This window comes from Mus caroli, chromosome 14 (assembly GCF_900094665.2).
Source record: "Mus caroli chromosome 14, CAROLI_EIJ_v1.1, whole genome shotgun sequence".
In the NCBI taxonomy this organism is placed as follows: Eukaryota; Metazoa; Chordata; class Mammalia; order Rodentia; family Muridae; genus Mus; species Mus caroli.
The window spans coordinates 22280089-22299451 of NC_034583.1; the positions used below are offsets into that span (position 1 = coordinate 22280089).

A 19363-nucleotide genomic window follows, 5' to 3' on the forward strand; every position below is an offset into this window, starting at 1 on the left:
TTTCAGTAGTATATGTAAATTTGCTTTTGAATTTTTAATCTTTAATATACTTACTTTGTAAACGCATGTTGTCTGATTTACTACTAGATAGCATCGTCAGGATACTTATAAGGCCACAGTCATCAAAAATGAGCTTGAAATGACTGACTGTATGCTCCCCAGTCTTGAAACCCATGGACTTCACTGCTGTCTTTATTGCTGTGACAAAGACTATGACCGAAGGGAACTTGGGGAGGAAAGGGGTTTTGTTTTGTTTTTGCTATCTTATAGCTCACAGTCCATCGTGGAGGGAAGTTAGGGCAGAGACCATGGGGAACACTGCTTACTGGCTCGTTCTCAGTGCTTGCTCAACTTGTTACGTTGTACAACCCAAGACCACCTTCAGGGTGGCACTACCCACAGTGGTCCTCGCACAACAGTCCATCAACAAAATGCCCTACAGACTTCTCTATAGGCTGTGTGATGAAGGCATCTTCTCAACTGAGGTTCCTCTTCCCAGGGGATTCTAAGTTCTCAAAAACTAACAAAAGCAAACTATAGCCCAGGCTGGCCTTGAACTGGAGCCTGAGCGCTGTCTGCCCGCCTCTGGGGTACTGAGGTTACGCATGTGCGAGCCACAGCTTGCTTCGCTTACCCTAGTCTCGTGGATGGTGACTACATAAAATAGGCCCTGGAATAGTATAAAATTGAATAACAGTATATGCCAGAGTACAAAGGTTGAAACCAAGTTTTTAGGTGAAAGCTATTTATATCTACTTATCAGAGATGGGGATGTAGTATCCCAAGCTACTGGTGTTCAAAGAGAAAGAAAAGTGTAAGTTTTGGAGGAAGAACAGTTCTATACTCAGTTATATTCAACCTCTTTTATGTTTTTAGTTGATTCTTAAATTATACAAATAAACGTGAGGGCTCAGAGCTCCACAGCGTCCTAGATTGTGTGGCTGTGAGTGGCAGAAATACTGTAGTAAGAAGAGCATGGCCTTTGAAGATGACTTAGTGTAGCTTCTCTGTGCTTGGGATCTAAGAGCCTTTTCTGACTGTCAGGATTGCTGCTGGTGCTGACTTCCTCTCTCAGGACTTACCCCACAGTCCCTGCATGCAACGCATAGTTAGCAGATTTGTTCTGCACTTGAGTACTGGAGCCTGTAACACAGGACCAGTCCTCTGATATATCCTGTATTTGAAACTTGCCTTTATCCAGTAGCTTATAATTTTGAGTCATGCTTTGTCACTTATGAAAAGAAATCAGGAAAGGTAGACCAAAGCCTGGCAGTGGTGGCGCACGCCTTTAATCCCAGCACTCAGGAGGCAGCAGCAGGTGGATCTCTGAGTTCAAGGCCGGCCTGGTTTACAAAGTGAGTTCCAGGACATCCAGGGCTACACAGAGAAACCCTGTCTTGAAAAATAAAGATGGACTGTGCTAAACTGGACTTTTTGTTGGCTTACTGAGACAGCCTCATTCAGTCCAAACTGACCTTGAACTCAAAATGCGCTTGCCCATCTCCATTACATGGGATCCCAGGGGCGCTCCCCACATCCAGCTCAGGTCATTTGACTCCTGTTTTCTCGCCGTCTTCTGAGGCTTACAGAAGCACACTTCTCGTGGAGCTTCATTGTAGCATTGGAGAGCGTGCATAGGCAAAACAACTGCACACCAATGGCCCCTAGGTCTAAGGAACCATAATGAAAGGACACCCTGGGGCAGGGGTGGGGAGAGCTAAATCAATCCAGCCAGACTCCACACTGGAAATTAGGTATGTGGACTGGTGATAAAGCCGAGCTTTGACATTGGCTGCCAAGCCTAGCTGACCCTACTCCTAGGACCCGTGTGGGAGAAAGAACTCCTTGGAGTTATCCTCTCACCTCCACATATGCACCTTAGCAAGAATGTATACACACACACACAAAACAAAAAAAGATCAAATATAGCTTCATAGACCACAGGCATGGGAGGGGGTGGGTGGTCCAGGCTTGCTCAGTAGGTACAAGCACAAGCTGTGCTCTCTTGAGGACTTGAATTCAGATCAAAGCACCCATAGAACAAGGCTTGGCCAATACCTTGTGCTCACCTGTAACCCCAGGTATCAGGTAGAGATGGGATCTCGTGGCTCAATGGCTGTCGGCTGAGCTCTAGGTTATTGAGAAATCCTGTTTCAAAGAAGTATTGTGGTGCATTAAATGAGGACAACCTGATGTTCTCTGGCTCTATGGGCATACCGCACGCACAAACACAAATGATGAGAATTAGATCAAGTAAAGTCTTGGAGGTGGTTGGCCATAAACTGAGGTAATCCTCCTGAGTGTTGGAATGGCATGTATACGCTGCCACAACAGACTAGTTTGCAGTAAAACGCTGAGCCGCTGTAGGGATAGATGATCAGGAACTGGACTTGACAGGAAACCCATCTTAGAGGCTGCTGTTGTCATCCAGCGGGAGTTGGCTAAGTGACACCACATTCAAAAAAGTGAATGAATTCAAGATAATTTTAGTCACTTTGCTATTTGTGATGGTTTGGGTGAGCAACCAAATTACATATCTGATTTATTGTTGAGGGCTTGTCATGCCCTGTCCTATGGTGAATGGGAATTAGGAATTACATATTTGCCAGGAGGTGGTAACACATATCTTTAATCCCAGCACTTGGGGCCAGAAACAGGAGGGTCTCTGTGAGTTCGAGGCCAGCCTGGTCTACAAAGTAAGTTTCAGGTTCAGCCAGGGCTTCATAGAGAAACTCTGTCTCAAAATAAAAAACAAAAAACCAAATCTGTATTTAATTTTAACTTTGCAATGATTTGTAAAAATCTTATGTATAGGTATCAAATGGGTAAAGACATGAAATTCAAAGAAGTTACTCAAGGAATATGTCAAGAAGAGACAGAGTCCCAAAGAACCCAATCAGAGGCCCAACGGACTGAGAACTAGCAATATTATGGAACCTCTGAGTGAAGACCTGTGGAGTCAAAAGGAGACTGATGAACCTCAGACTCGCACGGAGCACTCAATTTATTAGGGTTAAGTGAGATAGTTTAAGCCTTTAACTTCTGTGAGTCTAAATAGGAAGTTCCAGGCTAGCCAGGGCTAAAAATAAATTTAATTAATTAACTGTATTACACTGGAGATGTAGCTCATTGGTAATAGGAACATGCTCACTATTCATAGGTGCCTGGGTTCAATCCCCATCATCACCAAAAAAACAAAAGGAAAAAACAAAACTCCAACCCTGTCATGACTTCCCCGTTCCCAGAATTCTCTAGGGGCGAAGCCGGTGGCAGCCATCTTGACTGTGGGCAGCCAGGGGACGCCGCGTCTGCGCAATGGTTCTCTTCTGATTGCTGTCGTGTCGGTGTTTCTGAGCCCCGGGGCTGGTTGTGGTCCGTGGTGGCAGAGATGACCCAAGCCGAGAAGGGGGACGCGGAGAACGGGAAGGAGAAGGGCGGGGAGAAAGAGAAGGAGCAGCGCGGCGTGAAGCGGCCCATCGTGCCCGCGTTGGTCCCTGAGTCGCTGCAGGAGGTGAGGTGCAGGGGGCTGGCCTTGGTTAGACCACTGCTAGCCTGGGCCTCTGCTGCTGGCCGGAGCCCAGGGTCCTGGCGGAGCCGGAAGCATCCGGGTCCCCTCCCCTAGGCTCCTTGTGCTAGGTAGCGCAGTGCAGGGCAAAGCCAAGGCCGCGGTGCACAGCCTCCAGGTCTCAGCTATAAGACGTCACGATTTAGCAACAGCCTGGCTCACAGGGACGCCAGCAGATATTCGTTCAGGGATGTTTAGGGCTCTAACCAGTTTCTTTGTTTGCAAATCTCACAGTGCAAGTCATTTCACGTTTAAAAGCAGGAAAAAGGTAGCCTTCCCTTAAATAGACATGAATAACATGTCAATAACAGCACAAGTTTAAGTAAACAACTTGGAGCAGCATGGCTCACACTCTCACCAGGGCTTACTGATAAGTAAAGGAAATAAATTTCTATAGGGAAATGGGCCACAGCAGTGCACAGCTCCCAGAAGAAACAGGGAAGGATTGGCTGTTGAGGATTTCCTGTGGACCATTTCAGAACCTTCTCTCTCCCATAGGTGGGTTAAAATATCTAACTGGTAGGGCTGCAGTAAAATGCATAGTGTGGTGTGTGGCATAGGCCAGTTCAGAGGACCCACAATGTCTCTCTTCCAGCCTCGACAGGAGGGCAGAGGTCCCGGGAGGCTAGAGATTTAGGGTGAGGTTAGAATGGTTTTAGAGCTATGCCAGGTTTATCTGCATTTCTCAACCTGTGGGTCGTAAGCCCTTTGGGGGTTGCATATCAGAGATTTACATTATGATTCGTAACAGTAGCAGAATGACAGTTATGAAGTAGCAACAAAATAATTTTATGGTTGGGGGTTACCACAACATTAAGAGCTGTGTTAAAGTGTTGTAGCGTTAGGAAGGTTCTGGGGAAGAGAGACTTGGATCTAGAGAGGATGTGAAGGATTGGAGACATAGCTGTTTAGAATAGAGAAAGACGGTAGAGACTTTCAGTGTCCACACAAGCTCGTAACCTAGCGTCTTCATCAAAGCTAGTGGAGAATTTTGGAGTGGGATGCTAACTTGAAGGCATTGTGCTACATCGTTTTCATTTGCAGAGCTTACACTTGAGAGCCACTCAGTTGAGTTACCAATAAAAAGGGAAAAACAAAACCTTACTGTTTTAAACACGTCTAGGTTTACAGTTTTATGTTGGGTTTCAGATTGAACAGTTAGCGTTCTCTAAGGCCAACAGTTCTACATCCAGGCTGCGTGACTAACTCTGGCATCCTCACAAGAACTTGATGAGGTAGGGGCTGCATCAGAGCAAGTGGCAGGCTGAATTTATAGCATATCTTCTGGTCCCTTTTCTACACCCCAGTGAGTCTCGTCACGTGCTTTGACTATCCCATACCCTCTGGGGGCACTTGTGCTTCATGGACGTTTCTCAGGCTTGGGTTAAGGGTTAATAATTGGGTTAATAATTCCCAGGAAATGATGAGTGGGGCAAACTGCTAGGTTGCTTTCCTAACACATTAAAATACATAATTACTAAAATAAAAATTGTCCATACTTAACTGCATTTTCTAGATTTTCTTTTCTTTCTTTCTTTCTTTCTTTCTTTCTTTCTTTCTTTTTTTGTTTGTTTTTTCGAGACAGGGTTTCTCTGTGTAGCCCTGGCTGTCCTGGAAACTCACTCTGTAGATGAGGCTGGCCTGGAACTCAGAAATCCGCCTGCCTCTGCCTCCCAAGTTCTGGGATTAAAGGCGTGCGCCACCACGGCCAGCTTCTCTAGATGTTCTTAATTCATGTATATACTGCAGCCCGTGGGTCTTTGTTAACGTCCAGGTGTCCCTGATGTGTTTTCCCCTTTCGATTGGCAGATGTCCTCCATAGCACAGTGACACTGACAGCATGTACTGAGATGGGGTAGGAAACAAGACAGACACGCCCTCTTCACTAGGGTTTGTTGTACGTCATAGAAAGGAGGAAGGCTCTAAGACCATATTATGAAGGGACCATCAGACTTACTCTGGGTGATGTTTAATTCATTCCTGAGGGGAGGAGTTAGATGGAGCTGAGAGAGAGAACCTTTCCGGCAGAGGGAGCTGTGTTGCTGAAGGCTCTAGAGTTGTTGAGTTTTGTCATTAGCAGAAGTCTGGATTGAAGCTGGGCAGAGTGGCACATGTCTATCAAGCAGAACTTGGGGTCTGGGTTGAGAGGGTTTGGTAGACTGAAAGGACAACCGTTCTAGAGCAAGGGCTGGATGGAGCAGCTTAAGCCTTTGTATTTGTGAGCCACAGAAATGTTGTGAGAGAAACTTTCGCGGCGAGGTCAGCATAAAGGAGGTTCCGAGGACTTGGGCAGGGATTGTGGGTCTCAATTGTGGTCTTGTTTTCTTTTAATAGCAGCTCTGTGGGGGTGGGGGTGTGTGTACACATGTTAGTGCAGTACCCATGGAGCCCAGAAGAGGGCATCAGATTCATGAAGTTGGAGTAAGTGGTAGTGAGCTGCCTGACATTGGTCCTGGGAACCAGTTTTCTGCAAGAGCAATGCTCTTTACTCTCGAGCTATCTGCCTGTTCCAGATTCCCTGCTTACAGAGGCATGGCCAAAGTCTCCTTCCCATACTCTCTGCTGAAACTTTGAATGCCTCAACAAGTTTGGGGTGGGGAGGAGCAGAAGTTTTCCCAAGCAAGCTTGAATTCTCCCCCCATGAGAGTTATAGACTTAAAATAGCTGTCTGTCAAAGCCACGGCCATTGCCTTACTCCTTTGGATTTGTTCTCGTCATCAGTTTTACTTCACTGTGCTGACGTACCAGGACAGTTGCAAACTCTGACTTTGAACCCCAGGCTCTTGTCGGATCAGGCAGAGAACACAGGTGACAAGCCCATGTTGATGAATATTGCTTCCAGCATTGTGAAGCAGGACTGTGCTGACGTTATTTTCTCCCTTGAACTCCTCAAGCAAACCCGAATGATCGTATTAGCCATCGCAGAAGCTGTCTTAGCTAGCCAATCCCTAAGCTGCCTGGAGCTTCTGGGTCTAAACAACTAGAGGAAAGGCTAGCCCTCCCTCTTCTCCTCAGTCCCCTGTCTTCTCTCTCATCCGAGTGTATTTCTTTTGTTGTTGTTGTTTTGTTTTTCGAGACAGAGTTTCTCTATGTAGCTCTGGCTGTCCTGGAACTCACTCTGTAGACCAGGCTGGCCTCGAACTCAGGAATCCGCCTGCCTCTGCCTCCCAAGTGCTGGGATTAAAGGTGTGCCTTCCACGCCCAGCGGTACCGAGTGTATTTCTTACTAAACAGAAGTTCTCTGATAGTAGAGAGTCAGCCTTCACTACCATTCCACCTACGTTTTCTGCCATACAAATGCCCAATAATTATGTATTAGTTTGCACTGGAGGACTTTGGTTTCATCCATATAAGTAAGGATTTGTGAAGTGTGTACCGTGAGTCAGCTCAAAGGAACATAGAGAATTTGCATTAGAAGAACAACTGTAATCGGATGTCTCTCAGCTCCTTACTGAATGGTTTTCTGGCTTTTCTGTCCAGTAGTCTGTGCTGCCTTATGTCAACTTGACATGAGCTGAAGTCATCAGAGAGGAGGGAACCTTAACTAAGAAAATGCCTCTAGAAGATTGGGCTATAGGCAAGCCTGTAGGGCATTTTTCTTAACTAGTGATTAATGTAGGAGGGCCCACCTCATAATGGGTGGTGCCAACCCTGGGCTGGTGGTCTTGGGTTCTATAAAAAAGCAGGTTGGGCAAGCCATGAGGAGCAAGCCAGTAAGCAGCATCCCTCCATGGCCTCTGCATCAGTTCTGTCCTGTTTGAGTTCCTGTCCTGACTTCCTTCAATGATGAACAGTGATGTAGCGGTGTCAGCCAAATAAACCCTTGCTCCCAAAATGCTTTTGTCGTAGGTTTCATCACGCCTGTTGTAACCCTGACCAGAACACTTAGTTTTCAGGAAACGTCCCATGATGTGGTCCCCATGTTGGTCACCTATCACTGTCATCCTAATTCACGTTTATCTCTCTGTCTGCAGCAAATCCAGAGCAACTTCATTGTTGTCATACACCCAGGTTCAACAACTTTAAGACTTGGCCGAGCCACAGATACACTTCCGGTCAGCGTTCCTCACGTCATTGCACGAAGACACAAACAACAAGGGCAGCCCCTGTACAAGGACAACTGGCTCCTGAGGGAAGGACTAAATGTAAGTCAGAAAGCGGGAGCTGGGGATCAGCCTGGGGTTGTTTCCATTGGAGGGGAGGGAAGTTTAGATACCCAAGTGTCTCTGGGAATCTTGAATAAAAATCTTCAGGGTTCTATTTTTTTTAAAGTAATATCACTCGGGGCTGGAGAGATGGCTCAGTGGTTAAGAGCACCAGCTGCTCTTCCAGAGGTCCTGAGTTCAATTCCCAGCAACCACATGGTGGCTCACAGCGATCTGTAATGGGATCTGATGCCCTCTTCTGAAGACAGCCACAGTGTACTCATATACACAAAATAAATTAATCTTAAAAGTAATATCATTGAGGGTTGCAAGTATAATTTTCATTTTAGCTAGTTTCATTTCCTGTTACTGTGACAAAATACCCTAACAAAAGCAACTGAGGGAGAAAGGGTTTGTTTTGTTGACAAATTCAGGCTACAGTCTACCATCCTGGGGAAGTCAAGGTGGCGGGAACTTGAAGCAGCTGGTCACATTCAAGAGAAACAGATGTGTGTGTGTGTGTGTGTGTGTGTGTGTGTGTGTTTGCGTGTCTATGGCCGTGCATGCGTGCTCAGCTCGCTTTCTCAGCTCTTAGATCAGGCATACTGCCTAGGGAATGGTACCACCCAAAAAATAATTTACAATATCAAAGTAACTTAAAATACTTCTTAATTTATTAAAAATATGTAAAGGACTGTGATTTTCTTACAGAATCAGAAAGATAAGCATTAAACTTCAAGATATGAAGTTTTTTGGGGATACCTTTTTCTTTGAGACAGGGTCTCACAGTGTAGCCCCAGCTTACCGGGTACTCTAGAGACCAGTCTGGCCTGGAACTCATAGAAGTCTGCCAGCCTCTGCCTCACGTGCACCACCCTGCCTGGCAGTAATTTGAATGGTGTTGAAAATTTTTATCAGTCACAAGACACTTGAGGTTATAGGCTTTTTAGCAGGGTTCCATTTTGAATTTTTGTTTGGTTGATTGATTGATTGATTTTTGGAATAAAATATGTCCTTATTGTCCAGGTTGGCCTCTTTTTTTTTTTTTTTTTTTTTACTCCAGATTCCCCCCTCTCAGCCTCTCTTAATACTCGGATGCTGGCGTGTAATGCTACATCGAGCTCTGGCAATCTTAAGATTACCATGTCTAAACAAAGATTAAAGAGATGCTACTTGCCGATGGGAGCTATCTATCCATTGATGGATGCATTGTAGCATGCCTTGTTGTTTTCTCTTTTCACTAAATAGTTTGTACTGATGATCTCTCATTTCTCTCTCCAGAAACCTGAAAGTAATGAACAAAGACAAAATGGCCTTAAAATGGTGGACCAGGCAATATGGTCTAAAAAGATGTCAAACGGTACAAGACGGATCCCTGTGTCACCCGAACAGGTTCAGTCAGCATTTCCTTCACATTTAGTGTTTTCCACTTCTCTCGGTGTAGTTGTGTGTTGCATAATGATGGGATGTGTCCTATATCCCTGGAGGAGTTTGTGGTCCATACAGTAGCGCCTATGACAGAAGACTCGCTACTGCATCTTCTGCACACCTGAGCTCTGTGGTGTGCAGCCTAGCCCTATTGCTCCAGCCTCCACAAGTAAACAGTATGTCGCTATGCAGAATTCTGTACCCAGTGTTACCACAAATATGTTCGTATATGTAACACTTAAAACAAAATGGCGTAGGGACTGCAGAGTTAGTTCAGTAGGAGAGCTGTGGCTGCACTTGCAGAGGACCCACATTCAGTTCCCAGCACCCACATGGCAGCTCACAGCCATCTGCAGCCCCAGTTCCGGGGGATCTGATGCCTTCTGGCCTCCCAGGGCACTGGGCAGGTATGTGGTACACGGACATACATGCAGGAAAACACTCATACACATAAAATAAAAATAAATAAATTTTTTGGGGGGAAAAAACAGAGCACAGTGTACAGCTCTAGGGTACTTGTGGAAGCTGCCCTCCGTGAGTCAGGAGGGGAGTGGTGGGTAATTGTGGAGGCCTGGGACACTTCTGTCTCCTACTGTAGAGTTCAGAAACACCATACACCAAGTTTATTTTCTTTAATGTCTTCAATAATAATTTACAAACCTTAAAATGTTGCAGCTTGTGTGGAGAAGGGTGTTGTTGGTTTGATATGTTGGAAAACAATGCATATACAGAGAATTGATTCGTGAAAAAGCATGAACTCAAACAAATGACTCTGTAGGAGACAAGATTTGGGTGCGAGGTAATCCCTGTTACCTAAACTTGGGGACTACCCCCAGAGGGATGTGCTTAGAATGCAAGACGCTTTTTACCGGCAGCACCACGATCCGATCCGCAGTGATGCACTTCATCCTCAGTGCCGCAGAGGAGTGGGTGTCCACTTCCAGTGTTTGCTGTTGACCTAACTCCCCCAGGAGAGAGGGCACACACCTGACCTCAGGATGCAGGAGACACACCGCACGTCATAACTTTTCCCAAGCATTGTGGAGCTATAGAAAGTCATGACATCCACACTCGATTTTTTAATTTTTTTTTCCACATTTGAGCTTGTTAAAATTCAGACACACACCATCCCAAGCCCACACAGTTTCAAGATGACAGATATCACCATCTTGTCCTATGGGAAAGTCTTCATGGGCAATAATGTGTGTGTAACAGTCCATTCCTATATAATTGCTCTTTCCTGCATTGCCTCCTGAAGGACTTGCCTCAGGGCTGGTCTGTTACAAACTTTAAAAGTGGATAGATATTAGGAATACACCCCCCACCAATAAGTAGTGTAGACTAAAACATGCACGCTCATTTCAGTGTCATGCGTTGTGTGTGTGCTGTACTGTTGTGTGACTGACAGCTTGCTTCCGTAAGCATCACCACACAGATGAAGCTGTGTGCCATGACGGGGTATGCCGTCAGAAGGTTTCAGCTTTGTCAGGATCCTTCAGAGCCACTGCTATGTATGTGGCCTATCACTAAGATGCTATAGTACCTGGCTGGAGCAGGACTAACATACGTTCCCTAAGTCATTATGCAAATATGAGTGAGAATTTCCAAGAAGAAAGGGATGAATACAAGGAGGGAGAGGACCAATCAGACACCATGTGTCTCAGATTTTTGAGAGGAGACAAGGGGACTCTCTGCACTGCCCCTGCCTAGAGAAGTCTAGCTCATTTTTTGATTTCTGTTTCCAGACACGCTCCTACAACAAGCAGATGCGACCTGCCATTCTAGATCACTGTTCTGGAAACAAATGGACAAACACATCTCAGCAGCCTGAGTATTTGGTAGGAGAAGAGGTAAGAAACATTGACAAATGGACGAAACAGAAAGAAAACAGCCGATAGTCCTGAAATTCACTCTGCTGCGTCCTACCATTTTTAAACCGGGTTTTGGGGAACAGAAATGTGCACTGGCCCTCTGAATTGTTGGCTCCTTCATGCTCAGAATCTAGAGCAGTTAGAAAATCCTGACTCTCTGGGGTTTTGAGTGGAAGTCCAGAAAGCCCTTAGGGACAGCTCTAACAATGCACTTCTTCCTTTGCCAGGCCTTGTATGTTAACCCACTGGACTGTTACAACATTCACTGGCCGATCAGAAGGGGTCAGCTGAACATCCACCCAGGCCCCGGAGGATCCCTCACAGCTGTTCTGGCAGACATTGAAGTGATCTGGTCTCATGCAATACAAAAGTATTTGGAAATCCCACTGAAAGATTTAAAGGTGAGGGGAATTCCTGCGTTGTCATTGAGACTTTTGTGAATACAAGTATTTGTTACTCGGTTGTGTATATGTAGTATAGTGTCCTGGAAACACTTGGAAACATGGGTAGTGAGAAGACCTTTTCTTCCTTACTAAATCCTGTCCAGTGATTTCTCTCCCCTGGCTGTGTCATTGGGTCTGGGCACTGCTCTGAAGCGTTTGTGGCTTTTCTTTGTACCTCACTCAGACACATTCTCTCCCTCGGTGTCACAAGTTTACAATGTTTCTAAAGAGTCAGGGAACGTAGGGTAAGCCTGCGTCTTTCTGAAACCCAGAGGCCAGGTGCACACGGAGGTTTGAGCTTTTGTTCAAGGCCTGTGTCGAAAGCTGCTGTCCTATGCGGGGGAAGCTTCCATGGGGTAGGCATTATTACTAGACAGGTGTTGACACGTTCTTCTGTTTTTCACTGTTGTTTTCAGTATTACAGGTGCATCTTGTTAATTCCGGATATCTATAACAAGCAGCATGTGAAAGAGCTGGTCCATATGATACTGATGAAGATGGGCTTCGCAGGTATGCCTGAGGTGCCCCTGACACCCTGGAACTGCTCGGCTCACTGAACGCACTGACTTAATTACATGTGTTTTCTGAAAGGAGTGGTATCCCATAGCTGTTTGCCCAGAGATTTCTAGGCTCCTAAGTCGAGTTGATTATTTGTTCCATGGTGTCTACTGCGGTGCATCTGATTGCCACCACTCTGCCTCTTTTTAATGTCAGGGATTGTGGTCCATCAGGAGTCTGTGTGCGCTACGTTTGGGAGCGGCTTAAGCAGCACCTGTGTTGTAGATGTTGGGGACCAGAAAACAAGTGTGTGCTGTGTAGAGGATGGAGTGTCTCATCGGAACACACGGTAAGGCTCTCAGCAGGTGCCATTTCCTAAGTGCTCTTCCCTCATAGTCTGTTCAGCTCTCCACCGGCCAGAAAGTACCTGTGAGGTGAAGTGCACCGGAGTCCAGAGAGACTGGGGTGTCAGTTCTGGCAAGGCCTAGTTTATGCAAATGGCCTTGTCCCTAGGGAGCTTTCCAACCTACATTCAACCTTGCATTTCCCAAGAGCCTTGGTATGTGGTGCAAGTTAGCTTTGTGTCTTCTGCCTGGTCATTTACTCCAAAAAGCTTTCTGAAGCAGGACTTGTAGAAACAAACCAGGTTTTCCAGGTCTAAATTCTGTAGAGTTTTGAATATCTGATTTCCTTATCATAGCGGTGCGTGAGTTGAGTGTTGAGTGACTTACTGAGTCTGTCTTCTCGTGACGTCTCTAATGCCCACGTGAATAAAATGAGCACTGGAACAGATCTGCTTGTCTAACTCTGTAGTTTTCAAACTACGGGGTAAGTGAACGGTCTGCCTCCCTCACCGTAGTTGTGTGCCTCCCAGGAGCGTCCTTAGTGGACTCTGTCACTGAGCCTCTCTCCCATGTTTCTTGTTCTCTGTGCCTGATTCCTTTCTATGCTAGTGAGTGAAAAGCCAGTCTGCCCATGGTAAGCTCGGTGATCTGTCCACAAACTGGTCTTAACTTTGTTCTTCCAGTCCGGAATACTTCTTTTCAAACAGCTGGTGTTCTTGTCTAGAACATCATTGTGGCCAGAGTTCCAGTCTCTCATCTAACTGGCCTTTCAGTTCTTACAAAAGACATTTTTAAAACATGCTGTGTACCTTCTAACCTGACAGATTGTCTTCCCTCTCTCTTAACTTTAGGCTTTGTCTGGCCTATGGGGGCTCTGACGTGTCGAGGTGTTTTTACTGGCTCATGCAGCGAGCGGGATTCCCTTACAGAGAGTGTCAGCTGACAAATAAAATGGATTGCCTCCTCTTGCAGCACCTTAAAGAAACCTTTTGTCATTTAGATCAGGTATGAACAGAATTAATATTGTTGATTATTTTTGGTTCCGGACGTCAACCTTACCAGTCTCATGCTGTCTGTTCACTAAACTGGGAAAGCCAGGGTACCGAAGCGCTTCTGCGGTGCAAGCTCTCAGGTGGTGTCAGGGTTGTGCCCGTGTCCACTGTGCCAGAGGACAAAGGGAAGGGAAATGAATACAACATGCAAGGAGATAGGTGCAGCTGTTCAGTGAACTGTGTACAGTGTATTAGCTGAAGTTCATCATTTCACTGTGTGTGTGGATTGCTTCAGTTTTAAACTTTATTTGGGTGATACAGTTGTCTTGTAAACCTTGGCAAACTGCAAGTGTCTCAACTCTGCAAGGTACATACTCTTACTGAGTCCTCACGTACACTGATGTCTACCAGTAATGGCAAAACCAGAAAAGTGCAAGTGTCAGAAATCTTGGGAATTAAGTAGAGAAGCAAGGTGCAGCTGAGCTCCTGTTTTATGGAGTTTGGAGTAAATGGTACAGAGCTGGAGGAGAGCCACTTTCTGTGTGGGCTTGTCCAGTGGAGAGGCTCGTGCACGCTCCTACTGACAGCAGCCTCTTTCCCTGGCATCAGGATATCTCCGGGCTTCAGGACCATGAGTTTCAGATTCGGCATCCGGATTCCCCTGCCCTGCTTTACCAGTTTCGATTAGGAGATGAAAAGCTCCAGGTAACCCGGCAGTGTATGTGTTCCTGGGCTCCTGTCGTCCTTGTTGAGTGAACCAAGGAAGGGGCATCCTCAGAGAGGACTGCAAATGCCGAAGTCAGAATGCTGGCTCCTTGGGTCGTTTGTCTCCAAGCCAAAGTAAATTTGGACAGATCTGCCCCCTTCTTTTCTAAATATTGCTTTTAAACTATGTGTATATGTGCATGTATGTGCATAGGTGCCCAGAAGCGGGTATCAGATCCTGGGGCTCAAGTTACAGGTGGATGTGAGCTGCCAGGGTGGGTGCTGGGAACAGAACTCAGATCCTCTGCCGAGAATTCTCTGAACTGCTGTGCCAACTCCCCATCCCCATCAGAACACGGTTGATGGCCACTGTTCTTGCTAGGGAGTCATAAGGTAGATTGTAAGCATTTACTTGACATTTGCTTTGAGAGTCTCACATGGTGCCCTGCTACTCATCCAGGTGGATTGTGGGTTTTGTAGTCTGTTATGCAATCCCTTCCCAGAAGGAGTGCTGGCCACTGTGACATGGAGCACCTGCTTGATGGCCTTTGTCTGGGGAAGACTGAAGCTTCACCCTTTGCCTAAGCATTCTCCCTTCCATGCCCAGGCTCCAATGGCGCTGTTTTACCCAGCAACCTTTGGGATCGTGGGACAGAAGATGACCACTCTGCAGCACAGGTCCCAGGGAGACCCTGAGGATCCCCATGATGAGCACTACCTGCTGGCCACCCAGAGCAAGCAAGAACAGGTACGCCACAGCTCAGCTGGAGGAGGGGACTTCTCGCCTTACCCAGAATTAACAGGTCCTTACTTTTTGTTTGTTTGTTTGTTTTGTTTTTTGAGACAGGGTTTCTCTGTGTAGTCCTGGCTGTCCTGGAACTCACTTTGTAGACCAGGCTGGCCTCGAACTCAGAAATCCACCTGCTTCTGCCTCCTGAGTGCTGGGATTAAAGACGTGTGCCACCACGCCTGGCTTAACATCTCAGTTTTAAAGCGCACTGACGGATAGTAAGGGTCTAGAACCTGCCCAGATGGCCAGAACCTGCCTTGGCCTTGGCAGGCATCCTCACCTGTCTTCCCAGCTCACTTGAGCATGGGTATAGGTTGTGTGTGTGCTGTGGTGATCGGTGCTTACGCTGTTCTGAAGTCATAGAAGAGGGGACTCTTAATTGGACAGGACCAGCAATGTCTATTTCTCTCTTAACTTACAGTCTGCAAAAGCCACTGCTGACCGCAAGTCTGCATCCAAACCCATTGGATTTGAAGGGGATCTCCGTGGCCAGTCCTCTGATCTTCCAGAAAGACTCCATTCCCAGGAGGTGGACTTGGCTTCTTCTCAGGGAGACTGTTTGATGGCAGGCAATGAGTCCGAGGAAGCCCTCACTGCACTGATGTCCAGGAAAACTGCCATCTCGCTGTTTGAGGGGAAAGCCTTGGGCCTTGATAAGGCCATCCTGCACAGCATAGACTGTTGCTGTAAGCTCACCCTGGGTACTGGTAGATGGTGTGGGTGCAGAGACGTGACCTAGGTCAGTCTTGCTTGTGAAGTGCAGCATTTTCTCAGAAATCATCAAGCCTGCTCCACCCTTGGCTCGCCAGAGGCTGGGGACCCAGCAATGCAGTGCAGGTGGTTCCTGGCCCCATTGCAGTTGCTCTGCCAGTTAGTCTAGTGCTGGCGATGGAGACTATCACACACCATGAAGTTACAGCTCTGGTCCATGCTAGAGCCGAACTAAAGAGTCCCAACCGGGTTTCTGACGAAGACCTGGAATAAGGAATTCTTCCATCTCTGAGTCATGTGAGAAATGTGAGGGATAACTGGAGGGTTAGCATTCAGGTGCTGTGACATCTGTGTTGAAAAGGCCTGCAAAGCCAACGTGGTTAGCCAGGCAGTCCACAGCACATGGGGTCCCCCATGGGCCTCTGTAAACAAAGTTCGCTTCTAATCCTAGGAGGAGCGGGATGGGAAGTGGGTGGCTGGTCCCCATCTGCAGTGTTGACGGTGGATCTGGGGGCAGATCCTAGAGGATGTTGGGTGGTTTAACTGACAGTGGACTGGCCTTCTAAGTGGGTAATTGGCAGGACGGCACTGTCTTTCCAGCGTCCGATGATACCAAAAAGAAGATGTATAGCTCTATCCTGGTTGTGGGAGGCGGTTTGATGTTCCATAAAGCTCAGGAGTTTCTCCAGCACAGAATTCTCAACAAAATGCCGCCTTCATTCAGGCGAATTATTGAAAACGTGGATGTGATCACAAGGCCCAAGGTGAGTCGTTTGGTGATACCGGTGCGACGGCACTCACTGAGACCAGTGTGGTTACATGGAACTGTAATGCGTGAGGGGGGTGAGATCCAGGCAAGGCCTGTGGCTGTGAGTGTCGAGGACCTAGAGAAATGTGAACATGACTTTGAGTGGGTCACAAGGGTGGTGGGAGCTCTGGACTCATGGCTAGATTGCTTCTGGTTTGGTTTTATGTTATGTGTTGCATGTATGTCTGTGCCTGCATGTGTGCACGGTGCCTGTAGAGGCCAGAAGATCGGAGCAGATCCCCATGGAAGTGGAGTTGAGGTAGTCATGATCTGACATGTAGGTGCTGGGAACTGAACCCAGCTCCTTTGGAGGGGTGGTTATTAACTCCTGCACCATCTCTCTAGCCCCAATAGGGTCTTTTTGAGATACACAAACTCACTGTGTGGTTAAGGCTGGCCTTGAATTCCTGACCCTCCTGCTGCTACCTCCCAAGTGTGGGTGTTTACTGCCATGCCTGGCCAGCGTTGAGGCTGGCTTTCTTTTTCTGGTCCCTGTTCTCCTGATTTTAGTCTTATACAGACTCTCGGTGCGTCAGGGCAGGGCTGGCTCTCTCTTGCCCTGAGGACCAGAACTGCTCCCTCTTCTCCTCTCTCTGGTCGTGGTCAGGAACTGGTTTCGGTCTGGGGACTAGAGATCCTCAAGGACTTTTTTTGGCGTTAATTCCTTTGAAAAGGAGCACAAAGCGGCGAGTTTAGAACTAGAATCTGTCTGTATTGGGAACCCATGGTGTTCTGATAAGTTTTCTTTTGAGGGAGGGGCCTTGAGGGGTCCCCTTTCTCTCTTGGCACTTCCAAGGGCGTGTGCCTGCCTACGGGGCTTGTTGTGGAATAGTGAAGAATGACATCTTCAGTATTAAAACTTGAGACATTCTCATCAACTGTATCAGAGATTGGCATGTTGGGAAGTCCTGCCTTTTGTTCTGGTTGTGGTAGTTCAGGGAAGTGAACCCAGAGCCTCACACATGTTAGGCAGGTGCTATGTGACTAAGGTACACACCCCAGCCAGTTTTCTGCTGTGTTTCACACAGATGTAAATCCTGGTTTGGTTGCTGTTGACTGAGCAAGGGTCTCAACCCCACTTGCGGGAAATAGTGTTGCATGTCTGTCTTCCCTGCCTTGGCTGAACTCTCTGTCGCTGTGTAGGACATGGACCCCCGGCTGATCGCGTGGAAAGGAGGTGCAGTGCTGGCGTGTTTGGACACCACGCAGGAACTGTGGATCTATCAGCGAGAGTGGCAACGCTTTGGTGTCCGAATGTTACGGGAACGAGCTGCCTTTGTGTGGTGAAAACCACAACCGAGCCTCAGGACATAAAAGACTTAAAGAGTGTATGTATTGTAAGTTACTGACCATGAAGCTTAATTTTCCTAGAATTAAATTAATGCAATTTTATGTTAAAGTATGACACTGATTTGAGATAATCTACTTTCAGTCGGGCCTACCCTCTCCCTGATGGGAAACCTTGCTGTCCAGCCTTCCATCCTGATGAACGTGTCCTGTAGCCCCGAGGGGTGACCACTGGAACCAGCTGTGGCACCTTCTCTTTTTTCTAGCAGTAGTTAGGAGCTAAAGTGGTCAGTCTGGGTTCTGTGTACATCACACAAGGTCCTCTTGGAGTTAAGCACTGTCTTTGTAACACACACACACACACATACACACACACACACACACACACACACACACACGGTGTCAGGGAGCACTCCCTGACATGGCAGGCAGGAGCAGGTCAGGGAGCACTCCTGAGGGCCACGGCACAAGGCAGGCAGGGTAGGTGGAGCAGAATTGTTTAGCTGGCTGTTAGGCATCTGCTCCTACCGTGTCTATCACCATGCTTGTCCTGGGGAGGACTGGGAGACAGGTAACAGTGGGTCAGATGAGCCATGGAGATCACCATGGACTGTAGCAGTCTCCGGTGCACAGCCCTGCTGGCGCTGTAAGAATAACCAGCTCAAGCAGCCTCGAGCAAGAGGGGCTGCAGATGAACGGTCCGAGCGGGGCATACTATTTGGAGATGTACTTCCACATTTGAAAATTACCTGGTTTTTATGTTTTGGATCAAATTTATAGAATATGCTTTTATGTTTCTGGGCTGATTGGTCAGTTTACACTCATCCCTGTGCTCTCCGAAGCACAATGCGCCTGTTGTGATCATTCCGCACATGAAGGTCACCTACAGTGGTAGGTGTTGATGTGGAGGAAGTTGGTTTGTGGTCCTTTGACACAAGCCATATCCATCTTCTGTTAGCAGCACTTTTACAAGCTTCTGGCAACTGTCTTCCCAAATAGCCAAGCCTTGCCACGCCTGCACTGCCTCTGACATCACACACTGGATGTGATGCTCGTGTGCCAGGCCTGCACTGCCTCTGACATCACACACTGGATGTGATGCTCATGTGCCAGGCCTGCACTGCCTCTGACATCACACACTGGATGTGATGCTCGTGTGCCACGCCTGCACTGCCTCTGACATCACACACTGGATGTGATGCTCGTGTGCCACGCCTGCACTGCCTCCACCTTACCAGAGTATCTGCTGATGAAGTTGGCTGCAGGGTTTTTATTTTATTTGTAAGACATGTGCCAGAGTGAATGAATCCCTTTTACATTGGCTCTTCTAGCACACTTTTTGTATTGCTGTGGATTGAAACCAGGACATTGTACGTGATGTACAAATGCTCTCTCTCTATCACGAAGCCAAAACCCGAACATGACCTTTTTTTTTTTTTTTTGAAACAGAGTCTTTCCCTAGAACCCACAGCTCTGCTTGCTTCCTTCCAGGGCACTGCAACTTAAAATGTGTGCCCCAGGGAACTGGAGAGGCAGCTCAGTGAAGAAGGCTACTTGCTGCTCTTCTGGAAGATCTGGGTTCAGTTCCCAGCGCGGGTCAGGCCGCTTCCAACCATCTGTAGCTCCAGCCCTAAGGCATCTGAGGCCTTTGGCCTCTTGTGAGTCATACTTCTGAGTGGATACTCTTGTGAATGGATACTCTCACGCACATACCCATTGCAGATACACACACCTCTAAGACATAATTAAAAATACATAGTTTTTAAAAGTGTTTGC

At 47.2% G+C, this 19363-nt stretch overlaps 1 protein-coding gene across 2 annotated transcripts; it reads left to right on the forward strand.

The window, feature by feature from the left end:
* The first annotated feature begins 3265 nt into the window (after positions 1–3265).
* On the forward strand, positions 3266–19322 carry Actr8 (actin related protein 8). Of its 2 annotated transcripts, XM_029469137.1 has the most exons (14): positions 3275–3511; positions 7540–7710; positions 8992–9102; positions 10884–10988; positions 11237–11410; positions 11869–11962; positions 12167–12299; positions 13146–13299; positions 13896–13991; positions 14599–14739; positions 15203–15467; positions 16093–16256; positions 17444–17628; positions 19079–19322. In XM_029469137.1, the coding sequence occupies exons 1-13, from the start codon at positions 3389–3391 to the stop codon at positions 17585–17587; spliced, it is 1875 nt and encodes a 624-aa protein (XP_029324997.1). In that variant the 5' UTR covers positions 3275–3388; the 3' UTR covers positions 17588–17628; positions 19079–19322. The 2 variants fall into 2 exon arrangements, with proteins under 2 accessions (XP_021037295.1, XP_029324997.1); XM_021181636.2 differs by lacking the exon at positions 19079–19322 and having other exon boundaries at positions 3266–3511; positions 17444–17702.
* The last annotated feature ends 41 nt before the right edge of the window (positions 19323–19363 follow it).

What these genes read in the sequence shown, in the direction of transcription:
- Actr8 (XM_021181636.2), top strand. Translation starts at nt 3,389, where the DNA reads ATGACCCAAGCCGAGAAGGGGGACGCGGAGAACGGGAAGGAGAAGGGC. An exon ending in TCCCTGAGTCGCTGCAGGAG is followed by an intron (nt 3,512 to 7,539) that starts GTGAGGTGCAGG and finishes CTCTGTCTGCAG; the next exon opens with CAAATCCAGAGCAACTTCAT. An exon ending in GTGTCTCATCGGAACACACG is followed by an intron (nt 12,300 to 13,145) that starts GTAAGGCTCTCA and finishes TCTTAACTTTAG; the next exon opens with GCTTTGTCTGGCCTATGGGG.